The sequence below is a fragment of the Phalacrocorax carbo genome, chromosome 2 (assembly GCF_963921805.1).
Source record: "Phalacrocorax carbo chromosome 2, bPhaCar2.1, whole genome shotgun sequence".
NCBI lineage: Eukaryota > Metazoa > Chordata > Aves > Suliformes > Phalacrocoracidae > Phalacrocorax > Phalacrocorax carbo.
In genome coordinates this window covers 122,554,750-122,582,384 of record NC_087514.1, presented here as the reverse complement: position 1 = coordinate 122,582,384, position 27,635 = coordinate 122,554,750, and the positions used below count along the sequence as shown (strand labels likewise).

General features: G+C 40.0%; 1 protein-coding gene across 1 annotated transcript; it reads left to right on the top strand.

The window, feature by feature from the left end:
• The first annotated feature begins 93 nt into the window (after positions 1–93).
• GPD1L (glycerol-3-phosphate dehydrogenase 1 like) lies at positions 94–26,434 on the top strand. The gene is made up of 8 exons (XM_064444211.1): positions 94–223; positions 5,541–5,718; positions 7,084–7,224; positions 11,126–11,264; positions 12,439–12,551; positions 19,670–19,903; positions 20,328–20,434; positions 23,486–26,434. Exons 1-8 carry the CDS (start codon positions 171–173, stop codon positions 23,580–23,582), a joined length of 1,062 nt encoding a protein of 353 aa, XP_064300281.1. The 5' UTR covers positions 94–170; the 3' UTR covers positions 23,583–26,434.
• Positions 26,435–27,635: the final 1,201 nt, after the last annotated feature.

Genomic DNA, 27,635 nt, shown 5'->3' with positions numbered 1-27,635 from the left:
CGGCGAGGGTTAGAGAACGAGGGAGGCGAGGCGGAACTACACTTCCCGGCAAGCCGCAGGGGCGGAGGGAGGTGAGAGCGATCCCCTGACGGCGGAGGCGGGGGAGCGTGAGGCTGTCGCCTCACGGAGCCCATCGCCGCGGCCATTGGCGGGGCGCGGGTGGGGCTGCCATGGCACTTTCTGCGGCGCCCCTCAAGGTCTGCATCGTGGGCTCAGGGAACTGGTGAGTGCGGCGGCGGCGGCAGTCTCTGAGAGGGCTGACACCTCAGCGGCGGCCCCGGCCTGACCTTCCCTGCGGCTGTGCCTGCCCGGGCCTGGCTGTCGCTTCCCGCGCAGCGCTGCCCTGTCCCCGGCCGGCAGCCCCGGAGGTCTTCCCGCCGTGGCTGCTCTCCCTCAGAGCTGGCGGCGGCCCCGGGGCTGGTGGTGGGTGGGTGAAACACGGCGTCGGCGGCAGCTGCCGGGAGGGCTGGGTCTGTGGCGGGCTTTTGGGCGCGCTTGTGCTGTAGGGTTGGGCTTCGCCAGCCCTCGGTGTCCCTCGGAGGTGCTGCCCTGAAGTAAGCAGGGGGAGAAGCGGCAGGATCGAGCACCCTCTTTTGGAGTGCTTGTCGGCACCCGTCTGTTCTTGTGAAGAAGTTAACTTTAGGGTATTTTTAACCTGGTATTTGTTCTGTGGTTTCTCCGATGCCAGCTGACGTAGGCGTTAAAGATACTGAACTTTTGGTTTTTTCCTTCTTTTTCAGCAGGTCATTGCTAACTTAACGCTGCCTGTAGGGCTTCTGTGACAGTCCGCTGCTCTCCAAAAGTGGTGTTCGGCGTTTGCTATGTTAGCTGTTCCCCAAGGTGGTTCAGAGAAGAGTTGGGAGATGCTAGGTTGTTTGAAATACCTTTTCTGTTTCATATTGTTATGCTGAGGCACACTGATGGTCTGCGACAAGGTTTTATTGCTGCATCTATCACTAGCTTATAACTAGAGTTAAACTTGCTGTTGTGTCCACTGAAAACAATAGATTTACTAATCATTTCTCTAAGAGGAGCATCGTGTTAATCCTTTGGCTTGCTTCTTCAGTTTCTCTACCATTCCTGATCACTGTTTTTACCCTGGATCCATATTTACAATTAATAAGTTAAGTACAATGTGTTACATAAATGTATCTTCGCAGTTTGTCACTTTAAGTACTAATGCTAAGCGTACATTATCTCTGATGACAGTCTGTTTTTTAAGACTAAATTCAGAGGAGTTTGGTGTAGAACAAGGTACTGCAGTTTGTTAAACAAAATTTATCAGCCTTTTGTCAAGGTGATTTTAGACTTGTTGCTCACCCCCTGCACACACACCCCACACACACCCCCCACCCCCCGTGCAATTGGCTTTCGGTGCTGTTTTGCATAGCTTAAAATATCAGCAACTGCCAGGTTGTGAAGGCTTGTTGAGGGAATGGCTGACATTTCGGTGCAGCATCTCTTGCTTTCCTTGTGCTAGCTTGTGAGATGAACGGGGAGATACTGTGCATTGCAGTATATGTCAGAAGGAAATTAGGTAGGTAGACCTATCAGTCTCTTAGGAGTATTGTTGCCATTCTTCCATACTCGAAATCTAGCAAAAAGTGTTACAGAAAGTTTGACTGCATTTATATTTGTTTCACTGTGAAGCACACTTGCAGAAGCAAAAGGGTTTGTAGATATTACCTGCTAGCAATAAACATGTGCATATATATTTTGTTTTCACCTCATTGGATCAGTTTAATAAGAAGAAAAGCTCCTGCCTAATGGGATGGATATTTGGGTGGCAAAAAGCCCATATCTGTGATGCTGAGAGGAAGAGATAATGCTATTACCAGGCATCAGCTTTTTTATTTCTTCTGGGGATAAATGTATTCAAATAAGTGATAGCTTATTTCATATTTGGTAGCATTGTGGCAATATTTTTTTTGTATCAGGAAAGCAGAAACCAAAGTAATAAAAAATTTTAAATTGTGAATTATTTGATGTGCAACAGCTCTCCTATTCCGCCCCTGCAATGTTTCTGAATTCTTAGGTAAGTGATTTCCTCAGAGTCCAAGGGATGACAGACCACAAATCCTGACTGCAGAGAGCACAGTGATTTAATATAATGGACCTAAAGTGGAAGCATTTAATGCTCGAAAGCAGGTAGATAGAGAGAAATTGAAGCACTTACATGCATCTTGTAATTGATATTTTGGGGTTATACATTTCTGAATCCTGAATTACTGGAGTGTGTGACTGTTGTTGCCTAAATTGTAAGCATTTAAGTAGTTAAACAGTGGAGTTTGGCATCTTTAGCAGTTTGGATACTGTGGGGTTTTGGGGTTCTGTGTGATATGATTCTGCCCCATGAGTGCCAGTAATTGTTCTGACATCTTTGCCTTCTCACAGGCCTTTAACCTGTAGCTGGGATAAAAAAAAAGTAAAGGAGGTTGGCATGGCAGTGGCCCTTTAGAAGGGTTGAACCGGTCACCTTGGACGATAAACTACTTCCCGTCAGACTTGCCTGGTCAGTTTGCTCGGGGGAAGGTCACCTTAACAATGAAGTTGACTTGGCAAGTGTCACTGGACACCTGATGGAAGATCATGGGATGGGACAGATGGTTCGCAAGGCACCGAAGAGCAGCAGGAGCTGTGCTTTCTGCTGGCCTTGCCTGTTTAGGGTTGCTGAGCTGGTGGATATTATATTAGGATCTTTAAGACAGGGGTCTTGAGTGTGAAGAGAGTACACCTTGAGAATATGCCTTGGAGCCTCTGGATTCAAGGACCATGCCCAGCTTCAGATAAAACACTGCAAATGCTGCCTCAGACATGTACTATAGCCTGCTTTTCTGATAAAACTTCCAGGGCAGGTTAACAAGGTGTGCAGGGCCAGAATTTATCCCTGTGTGTTTTGCTAGAATCGGTTGGTAATTAATCCAATTGCCCAAACTGAACAGAAACTGTAGAGTTTGGGAAGAGATGGGAAGTTACTGGGGCAAAGGGGTTCATACGACTCAGAACTAGCTGTAGTAAAATGAGAGGTGAAACCTCTGACTTAACTGAGGTGATTTTACAGGGATAAGTGGTAGAACTAGGGTTAATGATATTATTTGTACTTGCATATTGTGACCTCCGCTGATGGTGGTATCAGGGCAAGTTACGGAGTTTCTGGGTTTTGTGCTTTAAAGGGATGAGGGGAAAGCAAACCAGCTGTGATACACTGTAACAGTGAAGGGCAGGAGACAAAGTGAGTGGTCTTGCTCAGTGGGCATCAGATATGGTTATTTAATGCTTCTGAAGAGCTGTATGTGGTTGTGTTTGGGTGTACCTTTGATAGTCATTGCAAGGAAGAGAACTGCTGTTGGGCATGCAACTCCCTTGTATTACTTGAATTACATTAACCATCCCTCAGAGCTTGTCAGGATTAAGGTTTGAGGGAATCTTTCACTATGGTTTTTCTACTGTAACTGAGCTGCTGCAGGCACCAAGTATTGCAACCTAGCTCACACTAGAACTGTTAATACTAGGAATAAATTGGCAAGAATTCCTGTTCCTTTGCCTTGCGATGTGTTAGGAGTACAGAAGACAAGCAAGACGTTCCAGTAAATTATTTCAGAGTACACACTGAGAATTGTTAGGGCACAGAGGAGCATACAGGCTTGCTGGTTGGATTAACAGGTGTGGGGAGCTGTAGTTCACCTTGCACAGGGCAATCATAGACTCGGTGTCAGTTGTTTGACCTTGCTTAATTTAGTCCTACAACAGTCATTGCAACATAACAGGAAATGAGGAACCAGAGAAGCCAGTCAGGAGAGTCTTCGTGAATTTGGCAACTAAGGCTAGGCAAATCTTCACTTTTTTAATGCTACATTCAAAGGCTGAAAAAAAGACAGGTGAGGCATCTAAGCATTAAGTAGTAATGGCATTAATGTCTTACTCAAGTAGTGCATGCTGCCAGACTTTGTGCTGGCAAGCTCTGAAAATCCCAGTTGGACAATCGCTGAATCAGTTATTTCTGTCTTCCTCTATCAACCCTAAGCATGTAAATGTAGTGAAGTTCAAAACTGGAGACAGCGATTTACCAGGATCCAGACTTTGTATGTTAATCCGCAGTAGTAATGTGCTTTTGTTCAAAGAACTCAAAGCACTTTCTGAGGAACACATACCTGTGTTGTGTTGAATGTGATTTCTACTGTTTGTGTGGATCTGTAATTCGGGGGTTGAGCTGTTGAGTTGCCTACCATTGCAGCAGAAACCAGTCTGTGTGCATGCATGTCTAGAATATGAGCTTGATAAAGAGGGGGCTGACAATTGTGGCTTCTGTATCCTGAATTCAGGGGACTTTGCAGTGTGTGAAGTGCTATTAGAGAAATAAATTCTAGTCTTTTAAGACATACAGTTTTATGGTTTAACTGAAGAAGGTCTACTTAGGATATTATAATTTTTTCTGCTGCTACTTAGAAAGTGACCTTAGGCCTGTTATAGTACACATCTTTAATATAGCTCAATGAGTTGTGCCGTATTAAAAGGTCTTGGAGCAGTATTAATCTATTTGGTTTAGTTGCCAGCTGTGAGTTTATTACAGGCAATGTTCTTAATAAATTTAGGGGGGTGTGTGAGTATAACTAGATTTGTGAAGTGTTCTTACCTCCTAATGAAGTGTGAAGTTTCCACACACGTACACACACAAGCCTCGGATCAGTGACTCTGTATTTTTTTCACACCTTTCTACTTTATTTTTTGTCTGCTCGGTAGGTTATCAGTAATTATGAAGCTGCCTCTTGTCCCAGAAAAGGAAGTCAGGTTAACAGGCTATGTGAAATTGCATCTTTTTCTTCCACATAGCATTCAGGCTAGGAATGGAAGGGGAGTTTGTGTTTGTTCCTCTTCTCTTATGTACCTTCAGTAATTATGGTTAATTTCATTGTTTCTTAGAGATTTGAGCAGTAAAATTGATCACCATCCTACAGGTTTCACTGTGTGCTGTTCTTGGGGAGAAAATGAGGCTACCAATAATGGAATTGTGTGCCTGGAAATTCAGAGGATGCCATTGCAATAGTTAAATTCTGTGAGGTTGGCAGCATAACTATAAAGCTTACAACTTAAGCAAGATATAAACACTTCTTGGCTTTAAATGCATATCGGTATTGTACAGCAATTGATGGGATAGACATCTTTGCAAAGAAAGCTTTCTGTTGCTTAAAGGTGAAAATGAGCCATTTTTAAAAAATTGAGTATGTCACTTTTACTGCTGCTCTGAAGACATAATTAATTTGATTTCTGGAGATAAAACCCAAACTCTCACTGGATAGGCAATAAGCAGACAAAATAAGTAAGGATGACTTCAGTAAATGCTTCAGTCCATCCTGATCTATTTGTTTGAGAGAAAGCAGCAGGTGTGAATGACTGGTGTATTTTTCCACTTGTTTTACTGGATCAAAAATGCTGTGTAGTAACCGGTCCAATAACCTGTGAATTTCTTTTATTTTAAAGACAATCTCTTCCTTCTAGAGCAAAATAATAATTTTTTAAGAATTTTTTTTTCTTCCCTGCAGGGGTTCTGCAGTTGCCAAAATAATAGGCAGTAATGTAAAAAAGTTGCAAAAGTTTGCTTCCACGGTGAAGATGTGGGTCTTCGAGGAGAATATTAATGGGAGAAAACTGACAGATATCATAAATAATGAACATGAAAATGTAAAATATCTCCCCGGATACAAGCTGCCAGATAATGTGGTAAGGCTCAGAAGCTAAATTCTAGTTATGGAGCAGGGGGAATATTGCTCATGCTGTGAATGGAGGTAGAAATCTGTTAACAACTTTAGGGTGTATAATATTTCAAACTGTATGGTATTTTACTGATGAGATAAGAGATTTGAACAAGTAAAATTATGCAATTATGTAGGTAGGTAAATTCAATGCACTCTACCTTCTTTTACTTTTTTTTTCTTTTTTCTTTTACTTTTTTTTTTTTGTCTCACTATTGTCTTTGTGTTACTTCAGCTTCTGTATAGGGAAACAAATGTGAAAAGAAGGGCAAGATTAACAGGTCTGACCATACCCATTTAAAAAAAAACTTGGCCTCAACTTTGGAAGGGAGCTGGCTGGTCAGGACTCTGAAACTCTTAGAAAGTATTACAAGAGGAGAGCTAGAGTATTTCTCAAGCAAACTGCAAGCCATTTGCAACTTATCTGGTGCTCAGGTGCGTTTCAGTTGTGTGCAGTCAGATCAGCATGTTAGATGTAGCAGTGCCAGGGCAGAACAGTGGCACTCCACATTTGTTCTGTGTTGGTGTAACATGATGGTGGGTGGCCTGATGGTGACTCTTGCCCCAAAAACATTATGGGAAGAGTCTGCAGCAGCCGACAATTTGGTAGAGACTTTGGGCAGGGCATGAGTTGCTGTGCAATGCAGTTTCCCCTTCAACAATAATGCTGAAATGTCATTTCCCTAGCCTTCAGCAAGTGTGGTGTTGCTGCTGTCCACTACCTGCTCACTCAGGTTTGTTCTCTTTATCAATAGGTCGAGCTTATTGCTACATTTTAAACCTGGGTGTTATTTAAAGATGGTCATCAAGCGTTAGGAATAGTGGAATCTGGCAAGTGACTTCAAAGTAGGTCACGTTCTTAAAGGGTAAACAAAATCTGTGAGTACAGAGAAAGAGAATATAAACTAGTAGGTGTAAGAGGCCTGGAGAAGAAATTTGAGTGTATAAGGAACTAAGTAAAGAACCTACTTTTCTGCATGTAATAATTTATCAAAATTTGAGATTATTTTGTCAAAGAGAAGGCAGCTTCTTATTTTGTATTTTCTTACTCAAAGTACTTGTTTGAATGTTATGGAACATTTTGAATTTTCATTGCACTAACCATGCTGGTAGACGTGAAGATGCCCATTTGAAGACACAAAATAGCTTGTTTGAAAGCTTAAATTCTTTTGCGTTTCTGGGAAGTTTATGTTACTGTTTATTTTCAATGATGATGCACAGTAGTTTGTAGCATTCAGTATAAATCAAAGTGTGGTTTTACTTATCAGATAACACTTGTGTGTCATGTTAATTTTAAGAAGTTCTGTGGCCTTTCTCTCCCATAACTACACAGGTTGCTGTCCCAAACCTTAATGAAGCTGTACAGGATGCAGACTTGCTGGTTTTTGTCATTCCTCATCAGTTCATTCATAAAGTCTGCGATGAAATCACAGGACGAATACCCAAGAAAGCGCTCGGTATAACTCTCATAAAGGTATAATAAATACTATGCATTAATAACTGAGACTGTGTCATGGAATCTTCTAAAACAACATGGCTTGATATTTTGATATGGAAAATCTTTTTGTATTATTCACTTGATCATTCCATTAAATGCTTCTAGATGTGAGATTGGAATTTGGCTCAGTCATTAGTGGATTGTTATGTGGTGTTTTATTTTAGGCTAGCGCTTGCAGGAAGAGGAAAACGAGGCAGTTCAGAAGACTTTTAAAAAGAAAGAGGGAGTGAATATGTTTTGCTCCACCAAGCTTTCCAATCTTTTATTTGTTGTTTCCAAACGCATCATTAGATGAAGAACAGAGCACAAGCATAATGCTTTGATTGTTAATGCACATCCCACACGCTGAGTTGATAATTTTAAGAACTGCTGAGAGAATTTCATGTGACTTGAGAGTATAGTGCTCTTGTTCGTGTCAAATATTATGTTGCAACAAAACAGTCTGTTCAGCATGGCCCAAAAAGACAGTTTGAGGATAGGAAATAGGAGGGGCAGGGGTGCAGGAAGTGTTTCACTGGAGTGTTTGTAGGGTTGGTGGCAGGAGAATTTTTAAAAGAAGATCAGCTTTTTGTCCGTGTGTGTTTAGCTGCAAAGAATAAGCTGTTCCCACAAGGTTTGGAAGATTCTGGTTTGTTGTTGCTTTGTACTTAGTTGAGAGTAGACCATTTTCTCAGCATACATTTCCTTCTTTACTGTCATCTCTGTAAAATGATACATTTATGAATCTGTGCTTAAAAAGAACAAAACCCCCCTATCTCTACTTACTGCAAGCTTGTCTCTTTAGTTTGGCTAATTAAGCCCATCTAATCTGTATTGTTTTGTCAGTGCTGACCTGAGATACTGCTGAGATGTATGAAAAAGTAATGCTTCCCAAGTGTACTTGTTGCATTATGTAGAAAAACTTTTCATATTGTAGAAGAATAAAATAAGGCAGTTTTAAAAGAGCTGAATGCATAGCATCGAAACCACATGACTGTGCTAGATGCCCTTAAGTTTATTGCTTTGAAGTTGTCCGTTTATGCTGCTTTCTTCTGTAAGCTCAAGATAAACTTTGTTTTCCTTCAACTTGCTAAATGTGATTTATGTTCGCATGTCCTTAGTGACAGGAATAATGAAATCAGTGGAGTACGTGAGGATTTACGTCAGCATATCTGAAGTCAGAGTATGTGGGATTTGGGATTTGGGATTTTGGGATTACTGCCCTGGGTGTTGGTTACCAGTGCTTGCATGGAATGTTGATTAATGGCTATGTTAAAAAAAAAGGGGGGGGGGGAGGGGGGAAGGGTTGTTCTTATCTTAAAAAAAAAATCCAAACCCTGAACAAACAAAAAAACCCCAATAAAACAAAAAGCCCATACTTAGTGTAGTGTAAATGAAACAGTGACACCTGCTATGCAAAGCAGAGTTGATTACTGGGCAGCTTCCCACTGCCACATTGTGACACTGCATCAGTAGGCGGTCTCTTCAAAGAAATGGTCTGAGGCCCCTCATAATTTAATTTTTTTGCTGGAGAATGCAAAGTACATGTTAGCTTTTATGAAAAGGCATAACTGTGCATCATTAAAAGTGTCATTTAAGAAGAAAGGGCAGAGATTTAACACAATGAAACTAAGTAGTAGAGGCAGGAATGCATTCTTTTCTCTGCTTTTGCAGCTTCTTTATGCGTGCTGTTTTCATCAAAGTCATATTTTTAGTGGTCTCATTGTGCTCAACACTAATGCTATTAAAGTGGCTTGTGTTAACTTTGGCAGTTAAAGTGCAGTTCTCTGAAAAATATCATTAGTAGGATGTCTTGTTTCTGTGCTTTCTAAATTGCTTGGCAAGTTAGCAGTGTGTCATCTTTTAGCCTTTTTTTCTTTTCTTTTTTTTTCTATTTTGACATCCTAATCTTCAAGCAGAGCCTAATGTCTGATAATAAAACTGAGTCTTTGGAAAATAAAGACATTTGTCTGCTGTTTAATCTATGTTCCCATTGAAACATTTGCAGCTGTGTTGCTTTACGTAAGTTCTGATCACCGGTGTCTATGAAAACCTAACAAATCATTGTGGGGGTATAGGGGGGAGGAACCGTACGCAACGTACGATGCGGTACAGCAGTGATCACAGGAAGCAGGATAGGTGGAGGTCACTAAAAAAATTCTTCAGGCAGCCTCCACATCAATCTTATTTTCACCTACCTGTGAACAGGCCCCAGGGATTGCTCTGGCAGGTGTGTTTGCATTCAAGCGATAAGATCACAGAACTAGACTTGCATTGCCTGGGGATCATTGCTGCCCAGCAGAAAGTCCCATGTTGGAGCCTTGGTTTTTGGGGGAGGAAGGAGAGTTTGTTTTTTCTCCTGTCATCCTGTCATTCAGTATCAGATTTAGCTCTACAAGAAACAGGTGCAGCTTTCCTTGACTTCGTCAGAAGTTGCATCTGTTTCATAGCGGGGCTGAATTTGGCACCTAAACCTCTCTGATCTCCTTTCACTTGGATGAATAATTGTTGTGTATGTATTCACATTTTTGGAGTTGTTCCCAATGTGTGCATGATTTTCTGTTTATTAATTCCCTGCTTAGGAGGAGGAGCCTTACAGTTATTTTATGGAGACATTTTTGACACTGTGAGGGAAAAATACAATATATATGTGTGCTTGCTTTCAGATTCTTTCTGTATGGCTCATTCTCAAGATCAGAAGGCAGAGCTGTGTGTTACATGATACAGACTGAAAAATAATGCAGAAATGCAAGCATTGTTGTCTATAGTTTAATTGGCTGGTTTTATACAGGCATTTCTGCATGTCTCTAGATTGCACCATGTTATTTAAGGAATAGCACCTCTGATCCGTGGAAACGGAAATTATTGCCAGCCTGAAGTGTCATTACTGGCAACAGACAAGTGTGTGTGTGTTATCTGGAAGTGGTAGAGGATCACGCTGCCTTTTTGCCTTTAAGTCATAATTCAGAATTACCAATCCCCAAAGGTACCAAATTCACAACATTAAAAAGGACTACTCTATAAAAGGTGAAATACTGTGGGAAAGACAGACCATTTCAGTACCTTTTCTCCCATGCCCCTGTTCTGAAAACCCAGAAGGGGTCTGCATTTAGTAGGCTAGGAGAAAAGGGTTTTGTGAGAAGAAAGTGGTCTCATTTGGAGTTCTTTATTCAGGCAATTCAGGGTACCACACTCTTCTCCAGTGCAGCATTAATCTCTGGGGCGATCTTTTCTAAGGTCCTGTTTCTGCCCCTACTTTCACACTTTGTAAATACAAATGAAAAGTATCCTTAGAAGTTAAATTATTCTCAGTTGTTCAGCTTTTTACATAGCCATGAATGGCTGCTCCATTTGTAGCAGTATTCAAAATTATTAAACTGGGTTTCTACGAGTAAACTGTTCTTGGAATTATACACAGGGGAACCTGTCTCTGATATTTCAGTTCAGATACCTCTTCACAAAACAAGTTCTTGGGATGCTGTTTTGTGAGTTCTGGTGCAATTTCAAATCCCAGTACAGGCCTGATTCACAACTGATGGGTTGGTGATGTTTCACTGGTTTTAGTAAGGATACACTGATAATAAGCACCCGAGATTCTGAACTAACAAAACTGAATATTTAGCACTTCTTAGACTCAGGTTTTTGAGCATGGAATAAAAACTGTTACCATCATCTAGAGTTTAGCCCTAATTCTTAAGGTGCTACCTCCTATGAAAAGAAGGCAGCTTCACAGCAATAGCAGAAGTTTCACCAGGAGCAAGCCTGTCATCTTTAGTCTCTATCTGAGTAGGCCTTGTCGCAGTTCTCACCCAAGGACAAGACTTAATTGTGATGTACTTTCTTCTCTTCTGTGTCTAATTAATGACTTTTCAGTAATTCCATTTAATGTTGGCTGCAGGGAATAGATGAAGGCCCAGAGGGACTCAAACTGATCTCTGACATTATTCGAGAGAAGATGGGAATAGACATCAGTGTGCTGATGGGAGCTAACATTGCCAATGAGGTGGCAGCAGAGAAATTCTGTGAAACCACAATAGGTACTGTTCCAAGTAATAAGAATGTTTAAAATGTGCTCCTGTCCTCAGAGTTGGACACCAAATAGCTCAAATTTTGTAATTTTCAACATTAGCTGGCTGTTATCAGAAACTGTTGGGTTCTTCTTATATTAATGTTGAATTTCCTAGATATTTACACTTGCAGAAGTACAAAGACAATGCCGGGAGTAGAGGGAGAGGGAGGAGTGCAATTTTACTTGGTGTCCCTAGGGTAGTGACCTTAGCAGGTGAAATACTAAGCATGCTTTTTATCACCCTCCGCATAACAAACTGCTTTATTTTATTACTGTGCTTAAGATTTTTCTTGGGTCTGCATGGCTTTGTATGGATAAATGATTATATATTCTGTACTCCAGCTCAGATGTTTTAGCCACAGATGGTACCTTTATGCATATTTGGGTTCGGGTTTTTTTAAGGTATCAATATTTTATTTTAGTTTATCAGAATAATTAATTCCACCACAAGCTAGACATGGTTTCAGTTCTGTGTTGAAGTCTGCACAGCTTTGGAGCACAAAAATGTGCCTAGTCTCAGATTTCACACTGTCTAGTAGGCATCTGTGTGTGTGTATACGCATACATAATAGCACAGAATTCATGTTATTATTTCAATGTTAATTTTTACAGTTTTGTGCATTTTTAGCCATGTAACCTCACTAACAGTTTTCGCGTTGGACTTATTTTTGAATGGTTGGATTACCTCTTAGTGCTTAGAAACATTTGTCAGTGACATCATGCTCAATTAATAAAACGTCCTTGATATGCCTTTAGTAGTAGGTGTTTTTCTGGAATGCAGGCCTTAAAAATAATTGGTAGAATTCCATCTGCTATATTTTTAATTCACCTTTGTTTTATTATTAGCTGTTCTTTTTAAAGAGAATGATCAAAAAAGGCGAGAGTATAGAGAATTAATTGAATTGTTATTTATAATCTGTTGCTGAGCAGACAATGAATTATCAAGAAGTCCAGAGTAACTCAGTGCAGAGCTTTGAGGCGCAATGTAAGCATGTCCTTTGTCACTTAAAACAGGTGTCTGTATAGGATGAAGATAGAACAACCTTATCTCTGCTTTTAAGTATTTTGACTTGCACAGGAAAGGCTAAATAACACCCAAATAAATTATTCATTTTTTAGCCTTCTTTTCTCTCTCTCAACAGGCAGCAAAATCTTGGAAAACGGCCTTCTCTTCAAAGAACTCCTGCAGACTCCAAACTTCCGAATAACTGTAGTAGATGATGCAGATACAGTTGAGCTTTGTGGTGCTCTGAAGGTAAGATTAACAGGCTGCAGTTGATACACAGATGAAACGGTGATCCTTGTAGAAAAAAGAGGGTATTTTCATTTAAAGAATCAAGTTTATTGTGCTTTAGATAATATATAAAACTGTTACATAACATTTCCAGAAGATCTAGGTGGGAAATTAGGGAGCAACATGTTCTAAGAGTTGGATTTTAGACCCTCCGTCTCACCATCTCCCAAGTTCTCTTTCTACATCTTTCACTTAACTTACACACAGTCACAAAACAAGTGTTTATTTCATGTAAATGGTCAACATGTTTCTCACTCCATTTTAGTTCCCTTTTTCTTTTTGCAACAGTGTATTCACAAAAAGAAAGGGAGAAAGGAGTTAGCATTAATCCTTTGTGTCTGTTGACTAAACTATTTCCCCTTTCACTGACTTACACAATGTGAGCGCTCTTATGTTGTTTTGTGGACATACACTGCATAAGGTTCATGTGGATAACCACATACAGAAATGACCTGAAGAGGAAAAAAGTTATTTCTGACAGTTACTCATCTGGAATTTTTTTTTTGTAACAAAAATTGATGCTGACAGGAAGCAAAGGCTAGCTTAAACATATGCTTATTGCCTTTTTTTTTTTTTCAGGTTAATTTACGGGCCATTTGTGAAAGAAAGGCATGAGTCGCTTGGCACCCTGGTCAATAGTACTGTAGTTCATGTTATCTAATATCTATCGTGGAAGCATTTCTGATGGGTGTCGTAGTTTAGTAGATAATTTGGCATACTTCTTTATTTTTTTATGTTTTGGATAATTATTTTGTATTGCTTTGTTTTCTCTGTTGAAATTATGTGTAAGCTACACCATCCACCTGCAGAGGTACCAAGCCAATGAATGATGTCTTTAAGCTAAGCAGTTCTGATTTCCTGCTCAGCGGGAAGTAGATTGATAGTTATTATATCATAATTTTTGGCATAATGATTTTCCTGATTTTTCTGTCTTGAGAGCTGTCGTAGTGGAAGTCCTGAGGAGGAGGAGGTCATGGGTCTGTGCACTGGGCTAATGGGATACACTTTGGTGTAACATGCTTTGGAGTTCCTGTATTTATAGCAATTTCTCAGGATTGTGGAGCTCATAATTTGGCTCCACAGCCATTGCTTTAAAATGCTGTGGTGATGTGGGAGGTTAGCAGGAAAGAAATCCCTGTGCATACACCCATGAAATTGGTAAAAAAGTTTTATAGATTTATTGTTTCTTTGAAATCTGCTCAGGCTGATGTTTTCTGCCTAGCTTAAATTTTTGCCTGATAGAGGAGTTCTGTCCCAGGTAATTCCAGGTGAATCTCATGAAGAGGCACTAGAGATGAATGTGCCCATCAAACCGAGCAGCTAGTCAGCAGACACTGAAACTCCACTTTAAAAGGTCCAAGTCAGGCAAGATACCAGTATCTCTGTGAAAGTGCAGAAGAATTTAAATACATTGTTGTTCTTGACCTGGAAAGATACTGAGGTGAAACTTGTGTGTATTGTCTTTGTAGCTTTGTTTTGTTCCTCCTTCCTGCTTCATTATTCATCATGTGTCCTGCAGACTGAACTCTCTAGTTGCACTTCTAAAAAGCTGTATGCATTCTGTGTGCTCTGGTCATTTGGTTTTGATCACAGTGTATTTTGTTAACTGAGTTGAGACTTCCAAAGAAATGCATGGTATGAGCTCTAAACAAAAAGCGAATTAAGGATAGATTAACTTGTTTAAAAATACTATGGATTTCTTGCCTGATTAAAAGGCACAAACTGGTATAAAGTGGCGTAGATCAGTCGTGCTAGTATAGGTGATGTGTTTTAAACATACAATTCTTCCTTAATCGAAGAAAATTTTATTAAAATAATATTTTTAGAAGTAATTTTTCATTTAAAACCCTTTCTCGTTTAATCCTAAATCTTGTGCTGACAGCATGTAAATAATCTCCTGAGCACCGGAAGGCAACCGTGTCGTGTTGTGTGAAGAGATGGGTATAAAAAGAGAGGTTCTACTCCCTATAGCAGTACCAATTCAAAATGTCAGCAGCGTCACTGCAAGCTACAGCTTAGAGGATAGAAGTAAGCAGGCACACATGCCAGTCCAGACTGTCTTTTTGGATGTGGAAATAGTAAAAGCAACTCCTGAATTGGTATGTAAAGGATGAGAAATACTACACTATGTGAAACAGTATATTCTCCCAGCTTCTGCGTTTTTCTATAAATACCAGCTTGGGAAAAGGAGCCTTTTCTGGCATAATAGACTACATCTTGTTAAAAGTCTATACTTACCTCGCTCTTTTATTTCTGCAAGCCTTTCTAAGCAGGGAGGATTTTCAGTGTGGGTGGTTGCCTAAAGGTTGGGAAAAAAATACAGAAGGGTAACAGAGTTCTCTTAGCACAGCTTTCCCTTACAATAATGGTAATTTTAGGTTTGAAATTTGTTTTATGAAGCAGATTTGAATTCAGACTGTAATAATAGGTATTGCAGCTGACTGATCATGAAAGGACATGTGCTTGACTGCTATTTTTATATATATATATGCATATATATATATGTTGAATATCCACTTCATTTACTGTATTTATTTTTTGGGCTGATGGAGAGGGACTGAAGTATAGAAATCAGTGCAGTGAAACTGCAGTCTTGCATCAGCTTGGAGACTGGCTGAATAGGCAATGGCAGTCACAAAATCTGATGATACTGAGGAGGAACAGCTGTCTACAGTAACTTGTTGGCTGTAGGAACAAAAAGGGCTTGGCATGTTCTTTTCTATAAGGATTTTTTTCTTTTGAGGACTGAAGCACATTTCACATTTATTTGTTGACCTTTTCTAAGGGTTGAGGTCAGAAATAAACAAACTTCAAATTTGGATAGTTCCGTTTCAGTGTGTACAGTTGGCTTTACAGGCAGCCTGACCCAAGGCCACCTGCAGGTTCCAGCTGCCATTTGCCAGACAATGAAGGGGCCTTCCCAGGAAGTGCCTAAAGACTATGACACTACTGTAAGAGTAGTATGTGCAGCTGTGTATACATATGGATGTGCTCCTGGATGCTGATGCATGTGATGCCCAAGGTTATCACCTCTGAAGTGTCCTTAGAGTCCTTAGTGCCAGTGTGTGGTCTTACATCAAACAGCACAGACATGAGGTAAGACCAAGCTGGTGTATGAAACCTAGCAGCATACTTGGGAGGCAATCTAAACATTGGTAGCTGCATTCTTCGGTGTAAACTGTACTGGAACCACTTACCCAGTGCAGCAGTGACAGGGGTGAGCTTGAGGGAAGGAGAAGTGAGAATCTAATCTCTTGATGTGACAAAATGGCCATGCTCCAGCTGTCTGACGTATTTGTCCAGGGGTCTGGAGAATTAAACTCCCTCAAGTGGCAGCAGCCAAGGACCAAGACAGAGGTGACAGTTACTGTAGGAAGGAGGAGCAGCAGCTGTGTTTGCCTTTCAGGTTGCTTCAAGCCCATCTCTAAATCTGATGGGTCCAGCTTAGCCTTAAGCAAAGAAGTAAGAAGTATAATGATGATTTATTGTTTACCAGGTTATGTAACCCAGCATTATTATTTACAAAGGAGGTCCTGCAAAGAGTGTTCACGGCAGTCTCTGTTGGATAGTCAGTCTAGGCACTGTAGAAGTTGATTGTGATAATTATTCCTTCCTGAGATTAAGTGGAAATGAAACCTGTTATTTATGTTCAAGTTTGCCAGGAGCAAGCAAGTAGTTGATGCTTAACCTCTCTGACAGTCCTGCTGATACTGTCTTTGATTTATTGAGTCTTCATTTGACCTCTCTCAGCCATGATGTGAAGCAAGGAGCTTCTCCAAGTTCGTGTGTAAGTTGGAGGGAAAGCAGGCTGTGCTGAGCTGTGACATTACCTCAGGGAAGCCTGGATGTCCCAGGTGAACTAATATTTCTGCTTGGTTCTCTAATGGTCCATTTAATTATGGATAGGTAATGGTTGCCTCAGAAACGGCCTCTGAAGCTGTATTTATGAGCATTCCACAAACTTACTGTACACAGAGTAGGACTGTAAATCAGATATTTCTGAGCAGTACTGTATAAGAGAACAATTTGTCAGCAGTCTATGGACTTGGTAACCTTGGTTCCTTGGTCATCTATTGACCTTGCATTTGTGACCTCTGGCACATTTGCAGCAGGTCATGTGCAAATAAAAGACACATTTTCTCATTTGCTCTGACACTTACTGTGACCACTGCCTGGCATCAACATTTATCTTCTGGAGTATAGCTTCACTATCCCGGTGATCAAATAACTGAGTCCAGTCTTTGCTCATGTTCTGGAATAACTAGGACTAGGACTAACACCAGCTTCTGGATGCCAGATCAGCTAAAGACTTGCCTGTCAGTGCAAAGTATTTTGGTACCGTAAAACCATATGCAATATAAAAATATCCTGTGGATCTTGCTTACAGAATGCATGCTTTACTGTGAAAAGCTGTTAATGCAGAGATAGGGGAAATGCATTTGCTGAAGCGTGGTTTTGAGAGCTCTGAATCCCTCAGGCCAGGCAGAACACTGTGTGGCAGTAATTTTGGGGTTGTTGTGATAGTATTTTTGAACATGGGGGCCCTCAGACCCCCATGTTGTGTATGCAAATACAGTCAGTCTTTGAGCTTACGGAAACATGGGTGCAAAAGTATACCCATTGCATTTGCAGGGACTCTTGTAACTTCAGGTGTAGGCTTTGGCAGTGAAAGTGTTCAGGACCAACCATATCAGATACAGAAAGATGTTTTGGCCAGATAGATCCCTGATTCTCTCCCCCCCTCAGCCTGCTGCTCAGAGGATCGCTGTCGTGCTAGTGCCATTAGGCTCTTGTGTGTTAATTTGTGTTTTACTTATGCATCTTCGTGAAACAAACTCAACATAGTGCTGGCACCCAGGGATTTCAAGTACCAGGCTGCCTGGTTTGGTCTGGTTTGGTCTGTTTTGGACAGGAGGATGACTCAGCCTAAAGTTTTGTGCGATTTTTTTGTTGTTTTGTTTTTAAAAGGAGTGGCTTGTTTTTCAGTAAGGTGTAACTTTCAGTGTGGTATAATTCAGTTTTCTACATAATATTAGACACAGTATTAGAGAGTTGTTATAGATTCTCCACGGGTTTAAATGAAACCAGATGGTAGAGCTTGTAAATTCATAGTTGTGGCCTGAGGGTTATGTAGACCAGGGTATAACAGTCTCCTAGGTGTGGGTGTGTGTTCTAGAGCGTAATCAGTTGTTTTGTTTCCTCATTATTTGCAAGATACGTGTAAGAACATACAATGGGGACATTGTACAAACAAGGAGCTTAGTGTTTCAGAGTTAGACTCACTACTTCTCTTCCTCCCTACCTCATTTCCTCAGAAGTAACTAGTCTTGGTATGACTAGCTTAAAACAACATTTCTGTTGCTCCAAAGACAAACATTGCAAAAAGTAAAAGTAGACAACAAAATACCATGGGCCAAATCACACTGTAAATTATGATCAGGTAGGCTGCTTTGAAGTGGAAAGGAAAGTCAAAGCAGGCAAAGTTGGAGGGAAGGGGAAGCTTTAGTATTGGGGTGTTCAAGAAGTACGTGGAAAAACCCCAGAGGTTGCTCAAAAATGTTTTTCTTTTTAGCTGAGTGCTAAACACTTGTAGACTTTGCTTACGTGCAAATTCCATTTAAATGGGTTATCCCATCTGAAAACTTCTTAAATACCTGTTTGACTTCCTCTTGCTTTGCCACCAAATGAACAAATGTTGGAGGTTGGTCTGGGAGAGGTGTCTGATGAAAACATACCCTGGCTGAATCATCACAGCCAAGGTTTAAGCCAAGATGATCTAAAGCACCAGTTTTAGAAGTTTGATCATCTTTTGCTGCTTCAGGTCTGATGCTGAGATATGTCTGCAATTTTTAAGGTCACCTTTAGACCTCAGCTAGCTGCTCAAAAAGAAATTACTCAGCTCCTGACCTGATGCGATTTGAGAGTTGCCTAGACATGACTGGCCACATAGCACTGCAGCTGCCTGCAGTTTTTGTTTCTTACAGTTCAAAAAACAAAACCAAACCAGCTGTTATTCAGCTCGTTACTTTCATTAACAACTTCTGACTGTTGCTGTTTCTTCAGCAACAGTTAAAACTGGTTTGGTTGTTTGGGTTTTTTTCCCTGCATCTGGTACTACATTAGGTGTCATAAAGTTGGCTCTCCTGTGGTTTCTGTTGAGGTCACTGCTGCTGTTGCTGCATGCAGAAAGGAATTACTACATCTACTGCTTGCTTATTTGCTTTATCAGTACGTCAGAATGGCACCTCTTTCAGAGTGTTTTGGTTTTTGGTAGGGTGGTTGGTTTTTTTGGTAGGAGCAAGCTAACTATGGCTAGTCCCTGACTCCCAGGCCAGAAAATAGCTCTTGTAGTCACTTCATTCAAAGGTGTCTCAACTAATCTCTGTGTAAATGAAAAAAGGGACAGTATAGCTGATTGTTCACAAAGAAACAGTACATTTCTTCGTAGAAGGCTGTCACCAGGTCTAAAATAAAACAAAACAAAACAATTTTTTTCTTAGGAAAGGTCTTTCTGTGTCATGAACCTTCTGGGAACCCTTGATTAACTATTACTGTTGTAGGAAATCTGCATACCTAAATGGCTGAACACGATTAGCTTGGCTGAATTTGGTCCCTTAGCATATTAGCATGGAAGTCAATAAATGTTTCCTAGACTCAGTATTATTTTAGTCATAAAGAAGGTATGGATAAAAGGGCTGTGGGATGTCAGTCTAGCTTTACCTCTACCTCAGGGCACAAACAGCCAAGTCTAGATAAAACCTTGTTTCAGTGAAGTGTAACCTGTTTGTTCTTTAATAGAGTAAATAATAATAGCTCCATAGCCTCCAGGACAACTTCTTCCGGAGCTGTAACTATGCTTTTATCTTTGGAAATATTTAGTAATGTAAGAATTCACCTCTTTTTTTTAAGTTGTCCCATAAACCCCAAAACAAAAAAAAAACCTGGAACAGCAACCTAATCTTATATTAATTAATTATTTGCAGTTCTTAAGGACATCTGCACTCTGTCTTTTGGTGCCTTGTAGGATTCCGTAAGCAATAATTGATTCATTTCCCATTTGTTTCTTCTCTTCTCTTTAGAATATAGTGGCAGTAGGAGCTGGGTTCTGTGATGGCCTTTGCTGCGGTGACAATACCAAAGCTGCCGTTATTCGCCTTGGCCTAATGGAGATGATTGCCTTTGCCAGAATTTTTTGCAAGGGACAGGTGTCTACTGCCACTTTCCTGGAGAGCTGCGGAGTTGCTGATCTCATCACAACCTGTTACGGTGGCCGGAATCGACGTGTAGCAGAAGCGTTCGTTAAAACTGGAAAGGTACCTTATTCACTGGGTGAGATCCATTGTTGCAAGTACTCGCACTCCTGGTTTGTTGGAGTGGTAGTACAGTTATGTGAGATATGCTAGCTGTACTGAAGCAAGTACGCTTTTCCTCTCATTTTTGAGTGTGTTGCAAGGCTAGAATGAGTGTAAAGGTGTTAAAAAGGAGGGGCGATTAAAAAAAAAAAAAAGCTGGAAGGATATGTCAGGAGGTACAGATTTAAGAAGGAGAACATTTACAAACAAGAATATAGGAGAATATTATATATGCTTACTCAATTACACTTTTGAGAAAGGAAAAGAAAAGCCCTCGGTAACATCTTTTTTTTTTTTCCATCCAGATGATGTTGTCCGGCTTATGAAAACTTTATCATAGCTCTCCTTTTCTTCCTGTTTCCCCCCCACCCCCCATGTTGTTTAGTCTATTGAAGAACTGGAGCAAGAAATGTTGAACGGTCAGAAACTACAAGGACCACAGACTTCTGCAGAAGTGTATCGCATCCTCAAGCAGAAAGGAATGCTGGAAAAGTAAGTAAGAACAGATAAAGCAAGTTCCACAACCCCCCTTTTCATCTCTGTAACTCGTTTTGCATTTTTAATCTTGATATCTTCATGAAGGTAATAGCCAAAAAGAAAATCACTGTAATAGAAGTAACTTAATGCCCAGTTAAAAATCACAGAGAGAAGTGAATAAAACCTCAAGTTAATATTGCTGTAGATAGAACCAATAGTGTGACATTAAATTTGTGAATGCCCTTCTGTTTACAGACTGTATTATTACCTCCTGCTATCATAGAAAAGCATAGCAGAGTGTGTTTTAACATGTAAAAAGAATAAAATACATGAAAATAGAAGCTGAGCTTTCTAAAGAGACTTGAGAAGAGGCTCTACAGCTCATTTCATAGTAGTAAATTCACTGCTTATCTCCATGGAGAGGATCTGTGTTATTAAGGATCTGTATAGCTGATCAGCTGAATATAGAGTGTCTGCTTCTATCCACACGGATTCTAGCTTAGATACTGCAGTTCTTTTTCCTAATGAGACTTCCAGTTAGCTGTAGGATAAAACCTGTCATCTGCTTGTGTAGGTCAGGGTTTTTTTTGTGGTATGAAATTAAGCAGCTTGTCCTGGCTTGTTTATTTGTATTCAAGTCAGAGCATGTACGATTCCTAAAGCCACACACACAGTTGTCTCCTTATGAGATTAAGGGATGCATTATCTCTATCTGTTCCTCTTTCTAGAGGAGGCAAAATCAGAAAATAAATGACTGCCAGTCAGAAGACCAAGCCTTGTTACTTTTTTTTCCCAAAGCAGTTTTTAAAGTCTAGTTTTAATGGATAGCTGCATTAAGTTGCTTATTTTTAACATTATCTTTGGGAGTAAGGCCCCTAAGTCTGTCTGTGCAGTGTACAGTAATTAAGCTAGCGCCAGAAAAAATCTAATTAAAATGTTGGCTTCAGTCTTTGCTATTTATGATTCCCTAAATGAGACAGGGCAGGGTGCTCTGTTTGGTTTTTTTTTGTTTGGTTTGTTGTTGTTTTTTTTCCCCCCAGTTCTATCTTAAAACAAATAGAGTGCATTATGGAAGACTTTGGGTTGTGTTTTTAATGAAAGATATGAAAACAGAGTTGCTAATTTCTGCTAGCGCATAATATATATGTCAGTTCTTCACAAAAGGTCTCATTCAACAAGACTTTTGAAAGCAACTTTCAAAGTGTATTTTGAAAACTCTCTTGCTACTGCTTTAAAACAGAAAACACAGTAAAACATCCATGGTTTCAAAGTGAAGAGGTAAGAGTCTAGTAAGAGTAAAATTTCATACTCTCGTCCTACAAAAGAGTCCCAAGGCTACGCAGAAATATGCAAAAGTCAAAGTTCAGTAGAAGAGCCTTGGTAACAGGGTTGATGCCTATTGATATTTACAGTGCAATCCGTTTTTTTCATTTCAACAGTTGTAGAACTAGCTCTCTTAATGTGCTCAGGCATAAGATGTGTTTGGATTTTGCTGGCCATGAGCCTGCAGTCAGCCTTGATTCTGCTTTCCCTGTGCGAAGTGTGGCAGACCTGTGCACAGCAGAGTAATGTTCTCTGTGACAAACAGCAAGACTTACGTATCAGGATGTGGTTTGTAGTAGTGGTACTTATTCACTGAGAAGTAACTGCCAGTACTGTATCTAAAGCTTTGTGAAACTTGCTTTTGCTTCAGAAGGTTCATGTCTTTTGTGGCCTCCTCTAGTAAAATCTCACAGAGGCATAACAAATTTTATTTCAGTGCCTACATTTAAGTTTTTCCCGTAAAAACTAAATTCAGCCCCCCACGCCAGCCCAATATATTATACAAAATGAGTGATAAGTGAATATATTATAGAGAGTGAGTGATGTGAGGCATGTTACACATTTGCATTTTTTTTTTTTCCTGCATATTTCCTAGTATGAGTTCTGCAACCTAAACAATGTAGCACTGGATTTGAAAGAGCAGCTATGTGGCTATATGCTAATTTTGGTTCCACCGATGAAATTAAAACAAAAATCAAGTCAATTGGATTGACCTGAAATAGTTTTTGCTATTGCTGCTATTTTTGTCCTGCTACCTCAGTATAACACACACTAGCAGAGTGTATGGGCAAGCATGTGTGGTGCTCAGTGCTGGCTGGGCGTTCTGCTCAATGCTGCATTTGTGCATTACAGGTAGAGCTTTAGAGTGACCAATTGGACTGCTTTCCTGAGGAGAAAGTCCTAGTCCAGACGTATTCTGAATCACTATTTCACCATCTCCAATGCTCCTTATTTTTCATTTTAGTCAAAATAACATAGTGTGTTTGGTCAAAATTTATCAATATAAAAGGCTGCACTGAAATGGCATATTTATTCTGGTGAGAAGATAATGAATCCCTAAAATTCACCAGGTTCTGTATGAAAATGGGACTCGTCTGGCTGTCACTGTCCAGGCTGAACAGAAAGCAAATACAAATTTCTGTAAAGCACCTTGGCTGTAACAAGCGTTCAGATTATCAGAGAAGCCTGAATAATTTGAGGGTTGTTGGAAATGTGGCCAATTTAAAAAAAAAAAAAAAGAAAAAAAGAAGAGAGAGAATTTAGTTGTTCAAAATCCATGTTTAATTTTGGACTCTTATTAAAACTTGACCTTCAATTTCTTCTTGGGTCTCTTTGTGTCATATTCTGCAATTGTATTATCAAATTATTCCTCAGAGATAATGCAGAACTGAAGTGCCAGTCATCCTTTTTAACCATAGATGAGTACTGCTGTAAGAACATCAAGGAAAGATGCAAGTGTTTTTAATTTTTTTTATTTTTATGGTTGTGCCATACATAATGAATGTTGCAGGCTCCATTATAGCTACTATGCTTCTGACAGTGACTCATTTTAGAGATGCATGTAGGTGATGTATTTACCCAGCGCCTTTCAGACCAGTGTTAGTGCTTGACAAATACTAAAAGAAATTGATTTTTTTAGTCTCTTCCCCCTCCCTCTCCTCACCCCATTTCATTTACTTCATTTAAGAACATGTTACAGAATAAACTTACGTTGCATTTGCTTTCCTCATCCTGTTTCCTCAGGTTTCCACTATTCACTGCTGTGTATCAAATCTGCTATGAAGGGAAGCCGGTCAGAGAGATGATATCCTGCCTTCAAAGTCATCCAGAGCACATATAAAATCAATCAGGCCATCATACTAATGCAGCTTTCTGCCTTTCAAATTTATATCTGGGTTCAAGTGGATGTATCATTAAGCTTCGTTCAAAGCTGCTCACTAGGCAACAGTAACAACGTGAATGTCTCTGAATGGGTATTGGGGTTTGTTTTACAGCCTAGTTTGACATAGCATGCAGTGTTGGCTTGGTGATTGTCCTGTTGCTGGCTAAAATACAACTGTTTTAAGATGCACAGTGCAAAAGTTGCACTACATATCTAGTGTACGTACACAGGTGTACTTTGTGTGTGTTCCTACACCATAAAACACAATGTTTTGTTGTCTCTTATTAAGGCCTAGCCTAAATTCCACTGGACACCATGGGAAGAATCCCACTGTTTTTGATGGAAACTGAATCAAGCCTGTAACCTTGAAATATTAGTAGTCTTTCTATTAGAACTTGGTTTTATTCTGCATACACATTGGAATGTTAACACTTTGCATGTTTGTGATTATATTCATTTAAGCTATATTAATGCAAAACAAGGGGTAGCCGTTTTTCAGGGGGCTACAGGGATATTTTACTGAACTCTGATGAAGAATATTGTGATTTTTGAAAGTCTTTAAAACTGTCAGGCTATTTTGAAACCAATTTGTAAGCGAATTCGAAGTTTTTAATTACACCATTTTAAAGGGAATATGCTAGAGGGGGATCATTACCTCCCCTTCTGTTTTTTAATCCTTGCATTTTTGTATTTCTCTGTTTCTCCCTTGCTGTTCCCAGGAGTTAGGCTTTTCTAGAATCCTATTCCCTGAGACAAGTGGGAGATGTTGGCCTGGGGATTCTGAACCCTGGAGCCTAGGGTTCATTTTGGTGTTGTACCTGTGGTTGTTCTTCACCAGTATTGTTTGGTGGGTGGGGAAGGATACTCCTGGGTATCCACTGCTCAGAATTGTCATGCTGTGTTTCTAGCTTAACCATCAGCTACAAAGTGTTGCACTCCACACAACACTCCAAGAAATGTTTGGGGAATTCCCCGGTAGATCAGGCTTGTGTTGTCAAAAAGGTTATGTGCCAGTATGCTGACTACATTCATTTCAGTGCCTGCCAGTGACTGACACGTCAACTGGATGGTAGTCCTAAACCATTTCTCCCCAGAGAAGTGATGAATGAATTCTGAAGCTACTTTTTCACTGAGCAGACCTTTAATGGGTGCTGCACCAACCAATCTCCCAGAAAGCTTCTCAAAGGCTTCCATCTCTTTTATTTCCCAGGTATCTCAACTAGTTTTTTCAGGCAGCTGTGCTTTATCAGGAAATTATTGGAAATTTTGTGATTTTTATGGAGTTTGGGGGTGGGGTTGGCTTGGTTGCGTGTTTTGTTTTCCTTTTTAAGGTTGTTGCAAGAGAAGATAGATAAATCTGTCTTGCTCTTCTTGTGTACTAAAATATAATTTTTTTGTAAAATACATGCTAGGTACATAAAGAGCGGGCTCATTCTGGCAGCTGGGAAACAAGGGTTAGCACTGAGATTTACAGAGCTCAACAAGAATGCCCATCCACTCTGAATATCCACGCCAAACCTCTGAGCAGTATCAGGACTGTTGTTCACTGTTCTCAGTGATGACTTTAGACCAGATATCATGAGCTCAAACCCAACCTGAATCTTTAAGGTGTCATTCAAAACTTGCTAAAACAAAGGGGGTGCCTGAGAATAATTGTCTTACTTAAGTAGCCTGGCTAACTCCGAAACAGGCGAGCACTGGGGCAGCTTTGTATAGACGGGAAGATGGTTCAGCTCAGGGGTACCCTTTCTTGAGCTCCTATAATGTTTTCCATTAATTTTTGGAAGATCTCATGAATGTCCTCGGATATTCAGGAATATGAACAGTTGTTTTGCCTTATTTCTGATTTAGTGCTAAATACCACAGATAACGGGCAGAAGTTAAGTAATATCAGATGTTTGCCACAGTTGAGGAAATCACTGGTAGAGCTGACTGGGAGTAAGCTTAGCCAATTAAAAGGATGTTTTAAGATTGGAAGCACTGTTACACTAACGCACACATGGAGCATACACTCCTCATTACTGCAGAATTTTCAGTGGGTCTGCTTATGCTTTGTGGTGTTGTTTTCTTTTTAATACCAAGCTTTGCCTTTATATGTGTATATATACATAGATATAAACTTCTTTTTACATGCAGTATATAGAACAGTAGCATTTTGTAAGATACATAAAGGGCTATATGAGCTGAATGTGGTAAATTAATATATATTTTAAGATTATTTCTTTATTATTCCAATACTACTTCTACCACTGAAACCCCAAAATCTTAATCATTCTTGTTTTGTACAGAAGCCTATTCTAAGGCAAATCCAGAGAAGAGGTTTTTATGGAATTCTTTCCTCCAGTCTGTAATGATATTTTTGTTCTTTTCAGACAAAATGTGAGGTTTCAGTAACTAAAATAATTTATTTAAATTTCTATAGATACTTCACCATTTGTATTTGCTTTTCAGTGCTTGAGAACATTTGGTTTGGCACTAGATATTTCCCCCCACTAATTACTGCTCATTAAAAGACTGGGATACGATATTAGAACCGAACGATTAGAATCCTGTTCTACAAACACTGTTTTGCCTAGTACTGGCATAGTTTTACTGAAAGCATTAACCCCTGTGTAAGGTTTTTTGCAAACAAGTTTGTAAATTTGTAACTAATTCTTGATTTATGCACATTAATTACTAAGGAAGGCATTATCTTCTAATGATACATACTCAATTTGCTCTAGACACATGTACTGATTTTTGTTTAAAGACTGTGAATGTATACCCATTTGAAGAGTTAGTACAAATAAACATTTTTGTCTTGGGAATCACTTCGGTTTCTGTTGTCTCATTTTACACGGCTTGTGATTAATATTATATTCACTTGATGGACTGTAGGTTTTTATGGCTATGGTATGTAATGATAGCAAGTATGAGATTGCTGTGCAAGAACTTATATTTAAAAAAGAGCTATTTGACATCCAGCTGTCAGCATTTTCATTTCTCTCCATTAGTGAAACAATTTCAGCGAAAATGGTGTCTTTGACCTCTGAAACAGGTTCTTGTCTTCAGTTCCATGAGTTGCTGTGTGAGCCACTGGAGGGCACTGGTGGGTGACCAATTCCACCTGCTCTGCAGTTATTTTTGTTCCCATTTATTTCTGAATTTCCTTAGGTTCCTGTATGACTGCAGCTGTCTCGCACTGTGTGCCTTGTATGTGGAGGTGGTTATAGTTCTGCACCAGATGCACGTGTTGTAGATCCACTGGAAGTGAGGGAGGGAGCTTGCTATAAAACACCCAACACCTTATTACCTCTGCCCAAGGTCTTGTCTTTCCTATTGTCTAAGACCCTCCCAGCACAGGGCGACAGCTGCTACCTCAGCTCTTGGACAGTATGGTCTGTGAGATCTTTCAGTGTCACTTGGGATCCTGTAATGTGCATCCAGCAATGCTTGTTTCTGTTGCGAGAGCCTGGTAAATGATGAGAGCATATTGTCCTCAGTTTTGTCACTTTTTACATCAGCTAAAGGGGTGGGAGGTATCACAAGCATTTAACCAGGGAAAGGAAGGTCTACTTACTTGTGGGGCACCATACTGTAGACAAAGGATGGGGTTTTTGGTGAACAGAACAATGCGCTGCCTACCTGAAAGCCTCAAAGCATTTGGTAAAATGAGAGCAATGTCCTAATTCCTCATTTACAAATGGGGATAGTGAGACAGGTAAAGGTGGTTGCCCAGCAAACCTGTGACTGGATGCATTTTGTTCCTAATTTTAAGCCAGAGTTTCAGCCATTAGGTCATTTCTCATCATACTTTTAGCTCAAAATTATATTTAGTTAAGGGTGCATGAAATCAACTAGGGGAATAAATACGTAGCTATCTAAAACACCACCCAAAAGGCCTTTAATTCCAGTAAGTCTGAGACAACAAAGTGAAAGCCATCACATCCATTAGGATGGGTATGTCTCTTTCATATCAGCATTATCTTCTGAAGGGGTGGTGCCATCTCACTGAATCAGTGCTTACAGGCT

Excerpts from the sequence above, each read along its gene's own strand:
- GPD1L (XM_064444211.1), top strand. The coding sequence starts at position 171 with ATGGCACTTTCTGCGGCGCCCCTCAAGGTCTGCATCGTGGGCTCAGGG. Across the intron at positions 12,552-19,669 it reads AGCTTTGTGGTGCTCTGAAG|AATATAGTGGCAGTAGGAGC; the intron begins GTAAGATTAACA and ends TCTTCTCTTTAG. Across the intron at positions 19,904-20,327 it reads CGTTCGTTAAAACTGGAAAG|TCTATTGAAGAACTGGAGCA; the intron begins GTACCTTATTCA and ends CATGTTGTTTAG.